The sequence below is a fragment of the Lemur catta genome, chromosome 5 (assembly GCF_020740605.2).
Source record: "Lemur catta isolate mLemCat1 chromosome 5, mLemCat1.pri, whole genome shotgun sequence".
Taxonomy (NCBI): domain Eukaryota; kingdom Metazoa; phylum Chordata; class Mammalia; order Primates; family Lemuridae; genus Lemur; species Lemur catta.
The window spans coordinates 63,958,190-63,973,860 of NC_059132.1; the positions used below are offsets into that span (position 1 = coordinate 63,958,190).

Sequence of the window (15,671 nt, forward strand, 5' to 3'; positions counted from 1 at the left end):
TGCGACTGTTACTATGTTGCCCACTCTCGGTATGGTCTCTGTTCTGCAACTCGTGGTCCATGGTGGGAGAATAGGGTCCAGGCCACTGCTCAGGCAATGATTGGGCCCGCCTACCGAGCGGGAAATGATCAGCGGACTGAGTGAAAAACAGTGCCTGGGACCCTTGGGAGCTTGGTGGGCGCTGGAGCAGCGGGTCGACGGTTGGGTTTCTCTTTAATCCTTCCGGCTTCTCCAAGCCTCGCGCGCTCAGGTTCCACTCCAAGTGTGGCATCGGCCCGGGGTGTGTCAGGGCTCTTGGCCAGAGGCAGCCGGTGAGTGGGGCGCGCAGGGCCAGGGACCAGGGTGGGTGGGCCTGGAAGTTCTGGGAAGTGACCACACGGAAACACTCGGCTCCTTCGGAGGAGACTGGCGAAAGGGCCGCGGGTGGTTTAGTTACAAGTCTGGCCGGGAGGCGCCTCCGCGACTGGGACGCCGCGAGGCGACGGGTCTCTTGGTGGCCCCTAGCTTTTGTCTCAGGGGCGGGCTCAGCCTAGTTTCTGGGGCAGTGACAGCCAGTGCTATTCCCCGGGTGCGCCCCTGGGCGACGGAAAAGAGCAAGGTTGCTTCCCGTTCCCCTCTCGCTGGGCGAGCGAGGGCTTCTGTACCTGTGGGTTTCCCAGGTGTTTACAGAGGGCAGGCACTGCTCCAAGAGTTCTTACCTGCTGTAAGTCATTTAATCCTCTCCTTAACCTCATGAAGTAAGGCACAATTATTGTCCCCATGTTACAGATAAGGAAATTGAGGCACACAGAGTTTGAAGTACCTTGCTCGAAGTTACAGAGCTAGTGAGTGGTAGCTTTTATTTTGTGGTTCTCATAAGGGTTGGTATTTGAATAAAATAGTTGTTAATTATTTGTTGGTAGATGTACTGACAAATTCTATGTATCTATGTGTGTGAACTTGTGATTTGAGCCAATTTCCATGAACATTGTTGCCTGAAGACCACGTTTTGGCAGGACTAGATTTTCTCTGTTCTGTGGTTGAACTGAGGCTGCCTAGGCCCTCCTGCTGATTCCTTCGTGCAGCGGCAAAGGCTCCAGGAAGTAAACAGCCCAGTGCCACAAAGCAAAGCGGAAAGAAGAGCTATTCCAGAACCTTCAAAACCTGCTTCCTTCTGAATGAGGTGATTTCTCGACATTGAAGGAGGTAGAAAATAAAAGAGAATTATTCCTGGATCAGGAATTGATTATAGGAAGAAATAACATTGTTCTTTTGAACTTTAGATGGTTAGTGCAACAGTAGGTGGCCAGAGTTATTAGGGCTGGAAAGTTAGAGGCACATAAAGGAGCAGATCAGGTTTGCTGCTGCTGCAACACGCTGTGACCATTTGAGAGAATAATGATTTTGTGGGGATACAGTATCCATAGAGCAGTAAGGTGATCCGAATAACTAAAGTATGAGGAAAAATGGAGAAAAGTAAGCAACTTTCCACATTATGGTGGAGGAACCCCTTGGATGGAATCTGGATAAGGATGTGGCCCTAATCTTGTGGAGACAGTAGCCTCCTAGCCTCTCTGAAATATATTTGGGGGCTCTCTCTGAAACTTTTGTCTCATTCACCAGCCCTCCTTTCCTCATTTCATGTATATCCTCCAAAGCCAGGAAAAAGAATGCATCTGTCCATGTCCTAGAGTAGCAGCTGCTGAAGGGAGCCTCATAAATCCTCCGAGAACATCTTTCCTTAAATCTACAGCATCACAATTTCAAATTAATTGATTTGACATGAGCACAGCAATAACATACTCTCTTTATGTTGTATATGATATTCTTTATTGTAAATGTTTTGCCATATTTTGGATTGTAGCACTCACAAAAGCTTTGTAAGAAAAGTCAAGCAAGTACTAGTGATGTTTTGTAATGTGGGACTAGGTTTTTCAGGAAGATGAATGACTTGCCCAGGGATGCAGAGCTCTGAGCATTGTCAGGTGCTTTCTGTTTTTACTCTCAGGAAGAGGTAAGGGGGACTAGTGCCATGCTCTCTTTGAACTCATACCCCATGTGAGGAGCTTGTCAAAGAGGCTGAATCACCTAAAGAGTTTAGAGAGAGTTTGGATTTGGCCCAGATCTGTTCCCTTTATCTTTTATCATCAGAGATGGACTTTAAACACAGACTTGTATCTGTTGTCATTTTCTTTGTATCTGGGAGGAGGTGAGATTAATTTTGGGCATTGTTTTTACCTCTTAATCCTTAGGGCTGAATTCAACTGGCCAGATGGGGACATTATTGGACCAATGATTCTAGATGCCTTCTGACATTTTCCCAGCTCTTCCTTTCACCAAAAAGAAAGCCAAGGGGAGGAGGAAAAGGGAAAAACAACTGTCTACCTCTATCCCACATGAATTAAGTATACTTCCCTCTTTTCTGAAAGTGTGTCATCTTGTCAAGCAGAGACACATATATTTCTCTTTTCATAGAATTTCCCGTCTTAGATGAGTTTGCCAAAATTTTGCCAAGTATGGGACTATTCTTCATTTGCCTGCTGACTGCCCTTAATATTTCCTTAACACTCTCTCACTCTAATTCATCATTAGGTGATTAACACAGCCTTACTGGGCTATTTCTTGAGTGATTTCTTCTGAAATGTGGATCTTAGGCTCTTACATGAATCTGAGAATTTGAAAAAAAAAGTAGATTCATTCTAGTCTTATCCCCTTAGTCTAGGCAGATGGTTATATGTCTCAGAGTTTGGGATCTAAAATTAAACTACTGGGAATCAGATAGCTTTGGACCAAACAATCAAATCCAATGTCTTCATTTTACAGATGAGGAGACATAAAACAAGATTGATTATTTTCCTCTGTTTCCTCTGTTTTCTGTATAGCTACCAACAGAGCTATGACCAAAATCCAGATTACCTGGTAAATGCTTATACTATGGGGCTTCTATCTGATGTTTCATTGAATTGTGCCAAGGATGCCACTGGCACTTCAGTAGGGGCTGAAGAATCCTTAGGCTACATAGGGTTTTTAGTGTGGTTAGGATTTACTGCCTCTCAGAGATTACCTCCAGGAGGTGGTCATTCTTTAAACCCCCACAGTACTCTGAAGTCAAGGTCATGCTGATATCCTTCTGGGACCAAGTTTAGTTTCTTGGCCATTTAGGGGCCCCAGGAATGGAAAATGTGACTCAGGTATTCTTTCCCTGACTGTTGAGAAGCAGTGATTACTGTATAGTATAGAGAGTTCATGAGTCTAGGATTTATTACTTGGCCTTGGGCCAAATTATTTAACCTCTCTATAACTCAAGTTCTTCATTTGTACTGTGAGAATGATAATAGTACTCCTCTCTCAGAATTATTGTGAGGATTAAATGAGTCAATATTCATAAAATACTTAGAATAGCAAGACCCAAAGAAGGGCCATTTCCAGAGACTGAACTTCCAAGATAGATTTCTTTCACAGGTTCCTTCTTTTTAGTTAGAAACTTTCCCCAATGGAGTTTCTATGTGTCTACCACATGTGTCACATACACAAAAACACATAATGCATAATACAGTTATGCATATAATGAGCTTATTTGAAATACAAAAACAACTACATTTTGAGACTCTTGCACTACACATTATATATACATTAGTTGATTATAGATAATCTTATATCAAATTGGCACAGTTTAACAATCATTAAGATTTTTTTTGTTTGTTTTTTAGAGACAGGGTCTTGCTCTATCACATAGGCCGGAGTGCAGTGACGTCATCATAGTTCACCACAACCTTCCAGGAGAACTTCTGGGCTTCCTCCCACCTCAGCCTTCTGAGTAGCTGGGACTACAGATGTGCAGCACCATGCCCAGCTAACTTTTTTATTTTTTGTAGAGATAGGGTCTCGCTATGTTGCCCAGGCTGGTGTTGAACTCCTGGCCTCAAGCAATCCTCCCACCTCAGCCTCCCAAAGTGCTGGGATTACAGGCATGAGCCACCACACCTGGCCTATCATTAAGATATTAATGAGCATGAGATTGAACCCTAAACCTCAAATGGGCCATATCCTTTGAACTCTGCCCCAGTTATTTCTCTGTTCAGGATATTCTGCCTACTTTTAGGTATCCTATGTTTTAATGGGATAGTCTAGTGTCTAGTGAGACAATTTGCAAAGATCTTCAAATTTCAGATCTTCCTGGTTTCACTTTGCCCCCAAAAACCTAAACATTTCCTGACCATATCTATTCTCCAGGATGGAATATGACAACCCAAAATAAGTGACTGAGGCAAAGAACTCAATCAATGGAGGTTTATTAAGCCAAAGTTAAGGACACATCCAGGAAAAATGCAAACCACAGACAAATGTGTGACTGTTTTTCTGAAGGGGCATTTGGAAGTTTCAGTATCTAAGGGGATTAGGGCATACAGAAAGGAAAAAAGAAAGCAGGGGGTGGGTGGGTAGTGAAACAAAATGGTTACATTCTTATGAGACCTAGGAAAATCTACATATTACATAAGGTGAACGTTAGAAGAGAAAAAGGGAGTGAAAGAACCATCAATTATGTAGATGTCCCTGGGAAAGTGGAAGAATGTTGTTGTCATGTCTTGTCTGTGTTCTGCATTTGGGAAGATAAACTCGTAATTCAGTACAACAGACTTTAGTTGTATGAGCTAGACTTAGCCTGTAGACCTCAAGTTACAATTTGCATGTCCTTGCTTATGGGAGCTGGCAAGGAATTTTCTTAATGAATGATATATGGGGCCAGTCCTTCATAGGTACCTGAGGCCTTTACCTTCCCTTTTGCATGAGGAGTTGTGTATGGTGGGGGGGGTGTCCTGAGATTTTTTTTGTTCTACAAATATAGTATGTAATAATGTCATAATATTCTACTATATACAACATTCCCATTAGTTCCCACTTCACCTTTATGGCAGTATGAGTGTTCTCAGATCTTCAAGGATTTCTGTTAGGGACAAGGACTTCTGCTTTAGAGACTTTGCAATTTACACACTGAGAGATGCCCTGTTTATCTGTCATGTAACTGTCAATATTTTAGTTCCATTCTAGTAGAGAAGTATTTCTCCACCCTTCAGACCTCCTATCCCCCTTACTGTCCTGAAATAAAATTCCTAGATAATATTAACTATCTATGGACATAATTTCCAAAATATCAATATATTACTTTATAATGTAAAGGAGACAAAGGAAAGTGATTTATAATAGAATAATACATATGCCAGCATGTAAATGACTGGATGAAATAGATGCTTGCACCAATTAGAACCACTGTGAATACAAGTACAAATGCTGGCTGATTTACGAATGTCATATTTATGAATCTAATACCACGACTGGTTTCATTTTCCTGAAATGGTGAGCAATTCCTAATAATGTTCAAACAAAAAAATATGTATTTTCTTGATTTTCCAATACATTAATATATCAAAGCTGTGCAAAATACTTTGTATTTTTATGTAAAGTGTTATTAGTTTGAGGTAAGCATTAACAGCTTTTTTGAAAATCAGGCAGGATAAGTGACAACTTTTTGTTCTGCAGAAATGTCTATCATCCCTGGCCCCCAGTAAATTTCAATAGCACTCTTCAATCTTCAATCATTGTGACAACCCAAAAAACCCTCACAAATTCCCAAAACTCTTCCTAGGGTATAGTACTGCTTTCTTGAGGATCACTGTAATAAGAGAGATAAGTAACAATGAACTGACAACAAAATAACAAGGTATCTTAAAGCAGCGGTCACCAACCATTTTGGCACCAGGAACCAATTTCATGGAAGACAACTTTTCTATAGACTGGTGGGGGCTGGAGGGGATGACTTTGGGATGATTCAAGCGCATTATATTTATTGTGCATTTTATTTCTATTATTATTACATTGTAATATATAATGAAATAATTATACAACTTAGCATAATGCAGAATCTGTGGGAGCCCTTAGCTTGTTCTCCTGCAAATGACATGCTGATTTGACAGGAGGTGGATTTCAGGTAGTGATGTGAGCAATGGGGTGGAGCTGTAAATACAGATGAAGCTTCCCTGGCTGGCTGGGTTCCTAACAGGCCTGGGGGTTGGAGACCTCAGCCTTAAGGGTCTAGGCTATAACAATGGAGGCCAGTCAAGCGGGCAGTAAGGCAAATTCCTACTAAGGAATGTTGGCACCATAAAGCTGCAGTCCACCCCAGTACCAGTCCATGGCCTGTTAGGGACTGGGCAGGAGAGCTCTGCCGCCCCGACTCTTTCAGTGGAAAAATTCCCCTGTCAGTGAAAAAATTGTTTTCCATGACATTGGGTGGGGGACGCACAGCAGAAGGTGAGCAGGGAGCAAGGGTATTTATAGCCACTGTCCATTGTTTATATCACTGCTTGAGCTCTGCCTTACCCCTCCCGCCGTATGTGGAAAAATTATCTTCCATGAAACTGATTCCTAATGCCAAAATGTTGGGGACTGCTGCCATAAAGTATGCAACTGGATTTTAATGCAAGATTCCACAACAAGAAATTCTGATTCCCTCCTAGCTACTCAGAAGGCTGAGGTGGGAGATTGCTTGAGCCCAGGAGCTAAAGGTTACAGTGAGCTATGATTACACAATTGCTCTCCCGCCTGGGTGACAGACCAAGACCTTATCTCAAAAAAAGAAAAAAAAAAAAAAAAAAAAAGGAATTCTGACTCCTCAGTCAACACAGTGGTATTTTTGTCTTCCCTGTTTCCAGTTGAAAGGCGTGTTCTTGGCGAAGTTGGACACAGACAGTATCGTCATCTTGCACTTGAGGTTCTCCATGTGTGGATTTTTGGTAGATAACCTCCCAGACTATCCACATCTGAGAGGTTCCTACTCTATGAGAAAGGAAAGACTTGTGAAACCAAATCAACTCCCTAACCTAGTGGATCTCAAATTGTTCTGTGAGCAGAAACATTTACAGAACTTTTATGGAGTTTGTTGCCCCCTGTAATGTACAAAGGCTCCAGATGAATTCACAAGAGAAGGGATTAAACAACAAGGTTTAATAAGGAACTTAGGAACCAGAGATAGGCAAGAAGAGAAGGCACAGGTTCCCAGATCTTCCCGTTTTCCTGACAGAAAGGTTGCTGAGGCCAGGATGCTCTACTGGACACTCAGTGTAGGTTGGTGTTCCACAAGACGGCCTTGCTGCCCTGTTGCTCTCCCTTCTTATAAGGCAAGTGTAAGTAAAAACAACTTTATCAATGGGGAGAAAAACACATTGCTTGGTGCCAGACAGTATGAATGTGAGGTGCTAGCTTTTAAGTTGGAGTCATCTAGGAAAGCTAGCTGCCTAGTTCCCGGGAACCTTGAGATCCTTGGGAAGTTTTGGTCCCTGTGCAGAGGAAAGAAGTCTCCTGTCCTATGGGAAGCTCAATTCATGTTTTAAACCCTCTTGTTGTGACAAGAATATTGGGGGAGGAGGGTACTCATCCCAGCTAGCACTTTGTGCAAGCAACCTAGAGGGTGTTTCTAAGGCTGTTTTTGGACATTCAAATTGTAAAGTCACATGAAGTTATTAAAATACAAATTCTGGGGCCTCATCAGATTTACTAGGTCCAAGGCAAGGCTAATATATCTGGAGTAACAGTTTCCATAAGGGAGTGTGTGTGTGTGCGTGTGTGTGTGTGTGTGTGTGTTTAACCTGTCTTTTGGAATTCAATTTTAGCCCCGTTCAGTTACCCATTTTCTCCAGCCTCTCTTGCCACAGCTCCTGTGAGAGTTCACCCTAACTTTTCTATAGATAAAATCATTTAAATTGAGCTTTGACTAGTTCTGTGTCTCCAGCACCAATAGCCTTATGACAAATCATTTCTAATCTGCAGGAATCCAGCATGCAAATTGGACTTGATCACCCAGTTGGAGGACAAGCAACTGTAGATGCTGGATCTTCAGGGAGCTGAAGAGGGGAGTGCCTAAAAATACCTGTCTAGGTGAGTGGTGTCATAAAAAGATAACCAATTTGATATTTAGGAGACAAGTTCTAGTATAACCCCTTGCAATTCACTGGGTGACCTAGGCAAGTTACTCAGTCTGTTTTCTATCTGTTAGATGAGCAAGTTAGCCTAGATGAGCTCTGAGTTCTGTTAAACCTGTGATACTCTATGATTGTAGACTTCTTTAGATAATACCTAAACTAAGTAAAAGAAGGGTTGGGGATCAAATGGGGATAGCAACGTGGTAGTGATCGTTTCTGAAATTTTGTTCTTTCTCAGTGCCAAGAAAATGGTTGTATTCAAGCTTGATAGAGTCATCCTTTTTGCTTTTCCCCCCTACACTTGAGAGTGTTTACTCTTCTTATCTTTCTCCTTGCTCTCATATTCCATGACTAATCAGCTACTGTAATAGGTCATTTTACCATTTAATCCCCTTCCCTGCTCATCAGCAGGTATATCTGTTCACTTCCTGTTTTTGGCTTAGCATATTACCCATTCCTTCTTTCTATATTTTGTTGATGTCTCTGTGTTCACCATGCCCACTGCAAAAACTTCCTCTTATCTTTTCTGGCTTTGTTCACTTCTCTTTCACCATCCCCCCCCTTTTTTTCTTCCCATATAAAGTTGCTGATGTGCATGAATTGCATATTAGTTGTCTTTTTCTCTGCTGGTTTATTTTCCTTGCTCTCCACACTAGAAGCAGGTGACATCTGCACTTTAAATGTCTTTCAGATAGGGAGATTTGAACTGAACCAAAGCATCAACACCAATCATGCTGTTTCCGAAGAATTAGAGGTTTTCAGGGTCAGCAATGGAAGGACTCAGAGGGAATACTGCCCAGGGTCCTACAAATGAAGAAGCCTATAAAAGTGAGGGCCAGTTATCAAGGCAGACAAAATGTCCTGCACAGAAGAAATCATCTTTTGAGAAAACAGCGATCAGAAAAGTGTCAGTGACACTCAAAGAAATTTTCACTGGGGAGAGAGGTCCTGAATCCAGTGAATTTAGTCTAAGTTCAAACCTTGACACACAACAGAAAATTCCAAAAGGAGATAGATCTCTCATATCTAGGAAAAACTCCAAAGACACTTCAGACTTAATTAAACACCAAAAACTCTTACCACAAAAGAAAATTTATAAATGCAGTGAATGTGGGATTGCCTTTGGTTACCAATCAGACCTTCTTGTACACAGTAGAATTCATGGTGGAAAAAAGCCTTTTGAATGCAATGACTGTGGGAAAACTTTCAGCCGAAGTACACACCTTATTGAACATCAAAGAACTCACACTGGAGAGAAACCGTATGAATGCAGTGAATGTGGAAAAGCTTTTAGTCGGAGTACACATCTTAGTCTACATCAGAGGATCCACACTGGAGAAAAACCATATGAATGTAGTAAATGTGGAAAAGCCTTTAGCCGAAGCACTAACCTTAGTCAACATCAGCGAACTCATACTCAAGAAAAGCCTTACAAATGTCATGAATGTGGGAAAGACTTCAGTGACCGTTCAACCATAATTCAGCATCAGCGAATACACACTGGAGAGAATCCCTATGAATGCAGTCAATGTGGAAAAGCTTTCAGTTGGATCTCATCTCTTATTGAACATCAGAGAACACACACTGGGGAGAGCCCCTATGAGTGCAGTGACTGTGGGAAAGTGTTTAGTCGAAGCTCATCCCTTACTGAACATCAGAGAATCCACACTGGAGAAAAGCCTCATGAGTGTAGAGAGTGTGGGAAGGGCTTCAGTCGAAGCTCATCCCTTATTATTCACCAGAGAACTCACACCGGAGAAAAGCCTTACAAATGTAATGACTGTGGGAAAGCCTTCAGTCAGAGTTCAACTCTCATCAGACATCAGCAACTTCACACTAAAGAGTAATGTCTGTGCTTTTATTAATGTTAGCACAAAAGCACATACACATAACCTCCCACAGCTGGAAAACAAAAATATATATATATATACACCTGTTTGAATTTTCCTTCCCTATTAGCTAGCTATATAAATTACAAGCTTGCCTGCCTGCCTGTCTTCCTTCCTTCTTTCCTTCCCCCTCTTTCTCTTCCAGTTTTTTTATGTTATTTTCTTTTACTTTTTTCCCCTAGAACAAATGGCTAGAAGAAATGCCTTACTCTCTTTCAAACTATTAATAAATGCTCAAGTGAGTTATCAATACAACAAAAGGATGACTTTAAAAATCTAACATATTCAATCTAGTATTCTGAAGGACTCCAACCTTAGATTATCCAACTACCTGACACCTTGCAGTTTCTCACCTTGTCCCATGAAGCTTGGGTCCCAGAACAAGCAGTGAATCCTTTGTTTCCCAACCACATCAGGCCCTTCACATAAAGAGGAAATCCTTTGTGTGTGTGTTTTCATACTTGCTGACTCCTATAGCAGAAGAAAGGGACCTGGCTCAGGCAGGACTAAAAATTTCTCACCAGTTTGGGAATAATAGTGTTGAGGCAAATTCAGTCTTTTAACTCGTAAAGAAAGATTTTTCTTGTCTTCTTCCTTCCCCCAGCTTTTTTGCTGTAGCATTTTTCCTTAAAGTATAACCCACAGTTTTACTAATGTGCCTAACTAATCCTAGTGTTATTTTATCATATCTTTATGAAGAATGTTCTGAAAATTTTGGAGACATTTAGTTCCTCCATGATCTTGCAAAACATTACTTCCAGTTGCTGCTCTGTTTTTTTTAAAAAACTTTCTTTTCATTTACAGACTTCATGAAACTTATACCCACTGGCTTTGACTCTCACCAGTCTTAGAAAGCTGATCTCTCAAGGACAAACCTAGTGCTACTGCTCAGTCCTTTTCCTACTTGACATTTGCAGAGTTGGCACTTTTGGCCACTGTTATGCCTTAAAACTTGAGCTTATTTAGGATCCATGATTCTGTGCTGATCCATACTTTTCCTACCTCCTAGCTCTTCTCTGATTAATAATGATCAGCTTTGTGATTTGGGACAAAGGTTAGATTAGAATAATCTCATTTTATCAGGTTATAATACTTGATGTAATACAACTAGATTATAAGCTTCTTAAAGACAGAAATCTTGTTTTCAATTTCCATAAAACATCACAAATTTCTGAGTGGACACTAAATGTCCTGTAATTATTGCTTGCTGATTCCTCTTTATCCTCTGTAACCAGTCTGCTAGACTTTATTTGAAATGGCTTAATAATTGATTACTTTCTATTTCTACTGCTGTTGCCAAGTTCTTGGTACCTTGGGCCTAGATTACTAAATGCATTGTTGTTGCCTTTGTCTTCCTGCCATTATCTAGCTCCTTACTAAACTACCACTTTGTTCAAAAATAGCCCAGTTTCCCAGTGTCCTCAGTAAAAACTTCAGACTCCCTTAACTTCAAGGCATTTCACCATTGGATCTATTTATTTACTTCCTATCACTTTGTCCAGGGGCCTGTCATCCTTGGCATATAGCTGGGGCATTGGGAAAGTATTTCCCCCCGCAGAAAGTGTTCAGTTTGGATGATCACTTTTATTGGCTCAAATATCATCATTTCTCCCCAGCTCCAACCTAAAGGCTATATACTAATATTAATATTTGCTCTAAAATAAAATTGTAAACACCGCTACCGTCCCACCCCCTCAAAATGGCACATTTGTAACACCTGATCAGAGGAAATGGTGTTGGCTATTGTCGTTTGATCAGGAAAGGCAGGAAGCATTACAAAGGTATCTATTACGGTTCCTCTCTCCTCTTAACAACAGAGTGAACCAGTGAGACTTGATCAGCCACCAGCTCTGAGCTCTTCTTGATAGAACTGGAGGGGGATTTACCCATTCATCATCTGCCCAACTCCTTCTATGTGCCAGGCGGTGAAACAGATATGAGGATAAAGTATAATATACAGGGCTAACTCATGTAGGACATGAGTAGAGAAGAGTGTTAGAGAAGAGCCCTAAAGACCTCCTATGATTTAAAAGTAGACTGTAACAATTAAGAGACTATAATAAAACAAAGATGAAGTTGTTCAAAAGGTAGGAGGAAAACTAGGAAGTTTGGGACATCAGAGGTAGGATACTGTGGTATTGAGAGCTCAGTGTCTGAGGCAGAAGATTTGAAGGTATTTGGAGGCAGAATTCTTACACTGGCATTTACTGCTCTGTGATTTTCTGTAAATTATGGTAGTTTCCTCTTATCTATGGCTTTGTTTTCTGTGGTTTCAGTTACCCGTGGTGAACTGCGGCCAAAAATAGATTTTTTTTTAAATTTCAAAGTATTATGGGGGTATGAATGTTTTTGGTTACATGGATAGCTTTTGTAATACTTAGTCAGGGTTAAAAGTGTGCCCATTACCCAGATTGTGTTCAATATTAAGATATTTTGAGAGAGAGATCACATTCCCATAACTTTAATTATAGTATGTTGTTATAATTGTTCCTCTTTATTGTTAGTTGTTGTTAGTCTCTTATTGTACCTAATTTACAAATTAAATTTATCATAGGTATGCATGTATAGGAAAAAACATATATAGGGTTTGGTACTAGCCAAGGTCCACTGGGCGGGTCTTGAATCATATTCCCCTGAATAAGGGGGAACTACTGTATTTAGCAATTTTTTTGGCCTCAGACTCCTCATCCATAAAAATGAGTACAATAGGAGTATCATAGTGTTGCTGTGATGAATTTGATTTTTGTAAACAAATTTTATTGTTACTGGTTATTGTTCCAATAAGCCTCTAAGACTTTCCATTTAGAAGGGGATAGATGTAATCAGGGAGTCTTTCTTGCCTTTATTTTTATTCAGCAGAATGGTAAGAAGTGCCAAGGAATGTGTGACTTTTAGTCTTATACCTTCCTTCTATGGGTTTCAGAGCAGGGGTCTGCTTAGGAACCTGCTGTTTCCCTGTATCTTTCTTCTTGTCCCTTTCTTTCTTTGTCCCAGGCCCAAGCAGCTTCCTACCCTCTGCCCTCAGTGAGAGAGGTATGAGTGTGGAGGGGTGATTTGACAAGGTATGAGATAAAAGAAAACGTGAAGTGTAAGGTTTGGTCCCCTAATTTAGCCTTCCTAGCAAGTACAGGGTGATCATGGTCTATAGTACAGAGAGAAGAAGCACAGTTGTGTCATCCTGTCTTTTCCTCCCCTGGGAAAGTAGTAGTGACCTACTACTTCCTGAGATGTCATCCTTTAAAGTAAAAATGCTTGAAAACTAGCATTCAGCACTTACAGCCACAACATGGTGTTACTTGTCTCATCCTATTTGTCAGGTCCCAGAAGTCTTTAAACAGTTAAATCTGGCTCTGTCAATATAGCACCATTCCTACAAGTCATTTGGCCTCTAAAGTTAATTCAAAAGCACACATTACACATATCATAAAATAATAAGAGTAAGTCTTTATATATACAAACTGGAAAAATAGCAATAGGGAAGCTGAGAAAGAAAGCGTGCCTTCCTGGCATGTCTGCTCCCACAGAAAAGGTAGAAATGAGTAGGAGGGGAGAAGAGGTTTTTGATATATGCAAGTGTTTCTCCATTCTCATGGACCATAGAACCATTTAAGTCTAAAAGATTTGCTTCTGTAAGGCTACATGATGAATCCCTCACAGAGGACTTAGGTCTTCAGCTTCTAGAGGAGAGAGTCAAGGATTCTCTAAGGCAACCACAAGTCAGAAATCTCAGTGTGTTTGCATTAAAGAACTGGAGGAGGCTGAGGCTCTTCTTAGCAAAGCTGAGGTCCAAAATCGGGTGCGGGAGGTGGGATACAAAGGTAAGCTTTGGGCTGCCAAAGATAAGCTTGTAGAAGGGGTTGAGATGTCAAGAGTTGATGAGAGGACAGATTTCGGAGATGTGACAGGCCTATCAGAGGTGGCCAGGTGGTGTCAGTGACTAGTGATTTGGGAGAGGCAGAGATTAGCAGGATGAATATAGCTGTGGGCTTTGAGTCTGAAGAGGTGACTAGAAGGGGCTCTGACAATAAGGACTATGAGGCTAATATGCTGGATGACTTCAGAGGTAGATGTGCCACATTGGTCACCTCTCCAGTAGATTGTAGGAGGCCAGAGGGCCTGAGGAGCTTTGGGTTGGAGCTGTCCCTACAGCAGGCAGGGCGGTAGAAATGGAAGGCTAAATATCAGACCAGGTCTCAGTGACTGGCTGTGTCTTGGCCTCAATTTTATCTTCCCTGACCTTATTGATCTATTGGAGCACAGCTTTCCTCCCCAAGGCCAAGTCCTTAGTAGAGATTATCTAACCAAGCTGGACATAGGGTCAATACCAGCTGTTTTCCAGAGCTGGACGGGAGTAGAAGAATCTCCTGGTTTTGCTTCCCAAAACCACCAGATGCTCCCATGGAATCTTTCTGTAACTGGCTCTATAAACAAGAATGTTTCTTTAATAGTGTTTTTAGTTTTCTCATGTTTTAAATGAATTTTCAATGTTTACATTGTAACTAGAGCTGGCTGCTCTAAGTGGCCTTAAATTGGCAGTACCAAAATAGTGAGTTTTATCTCAACATCAGTAGTTTAACAGTTAGTTTTAAAGTAGGCTGAGAATAGACAGAACTCTCAATAAGATTTATTGACCAAAACTCTGTAACTTTGTTGTACTGATGTATTTCTTTGAGTTTTTTTCCAGAAACGATGGAATCTCCTTATAGCCATGAGATAATTCTTTAACAATCCTCATTGTCTCAGTAATTGGCTTTCTATGGGACAAACAATAATAAACCCCCATTGTGAGTTCATTAACATTTCTCTGGACTCTCCACACCAGTGAGGCTTTCAAGAGTGTAACTGATGACATTCTTCCTTCCTTTTCTTTGCTGGCTGCTCCACTGGCTGGAATGATGAAATGAAACCCTTTCTCCTCTGTGGCTCAGAGGATTCTCCAGTGGTGCCACAAGAGCGTCTATTGGCAGCTCTTTATAAGCTGACCAAGGACTTCATAAAGAAGAGATGATGTCTCTGATTCAGTATGTGAGCCCTGAGAGTGAAGGCTTCTCTTCAGAGGCTCAGGCTTGGGCACAAAGGAAGGTGGGTGGGGAACTCCATTTTTCATCCTAGGCTTAAATGCAGTTGGTATGATCTCCAGGCTCCTTCTCTTAGTGACTGATCTCACAGGGAACATTGGGCCATACATCTTCCCTCTCTTTCTTGCAGTCTCTGAAGGCCCTCAGCACTGTCTCCTTTGCACCTGGGTCTGGGGGCTTCTCTGTGGTTAGAGGCCCTGCAGAGCTGCACTGTGGATGAAAGGAGGGACATTTTTCCTTCGGAAGATGTGATCTGGATGGTCAGCTAGTCCACATTACCCTGGGGTATGAGACAGATCAAAGCCTCTGTTGAAAGTAATTGTCTTCACCAGTTGGAAAGAATTGGCCTCGTAATGAAATTATGGGGCCTCTTCATGGGAAAACGCCTCTCAGCCTTGGTGACAACCCATGCGGTGGGATTGGCGGGATAGCATATGAGGGTCACCTTGTGCATGTGCTGAGTGGGCAGGGTGAACACTGTGCGGGACTTGGGGAGCAGGTGGCCCACAGGCCTCTCTGGCAGGTCTGTGGTGTGCACCTCGGTGGTGGATGATGGTGGGAGTCCCAGCTTGCACAGGTAAGGGTCCCTGGGGAGCAGTGCTGTGGGTCACTTTGAGTCCAGTTTAGGTCCCAAGACTTCCAACGTCTGTGGATATAGCTAGATGGAAAAGCTGTATCAGTGTCCTCCATATACTTGTCAAAGGAAAAGAAGCCAAAATCTGTAAAATAATTTAAAGAGGTTTATTCTG

General features: G+C 41.6%; 1 protein-coding gene across 9 annotated transcripts in view; it reads left to right on the forward strand.

Moving 5' to 3' along the window:
• Window positions 1-15,671, forward strand: part of ZNF391 (zinc finger protein 391) — a 70,075-nt gene continuing 54,404 nt past the window's right edge. For 5 of the 9 annotated variants that reach the window (XR_006735333.1, XR_006735328.1, XR_006735329.1 and 2 more), the window contains exons 1-2: window positions 40-311; window positions 7,804-7,911. Coding sequence is in view for 3 of the 9 variants with exons in the window: in XM_045551976.1 (XP_045407932.1) it covers window positions 8,726-9,802 (1,077 nt within the window). In the remaining 6 variants the exon portion in view is untranslated. The other 4 variants (XM_045551975.1, XM_045551976.1, XM_045551974.1 and 1 more) reach the window with 4 other exon arrangements.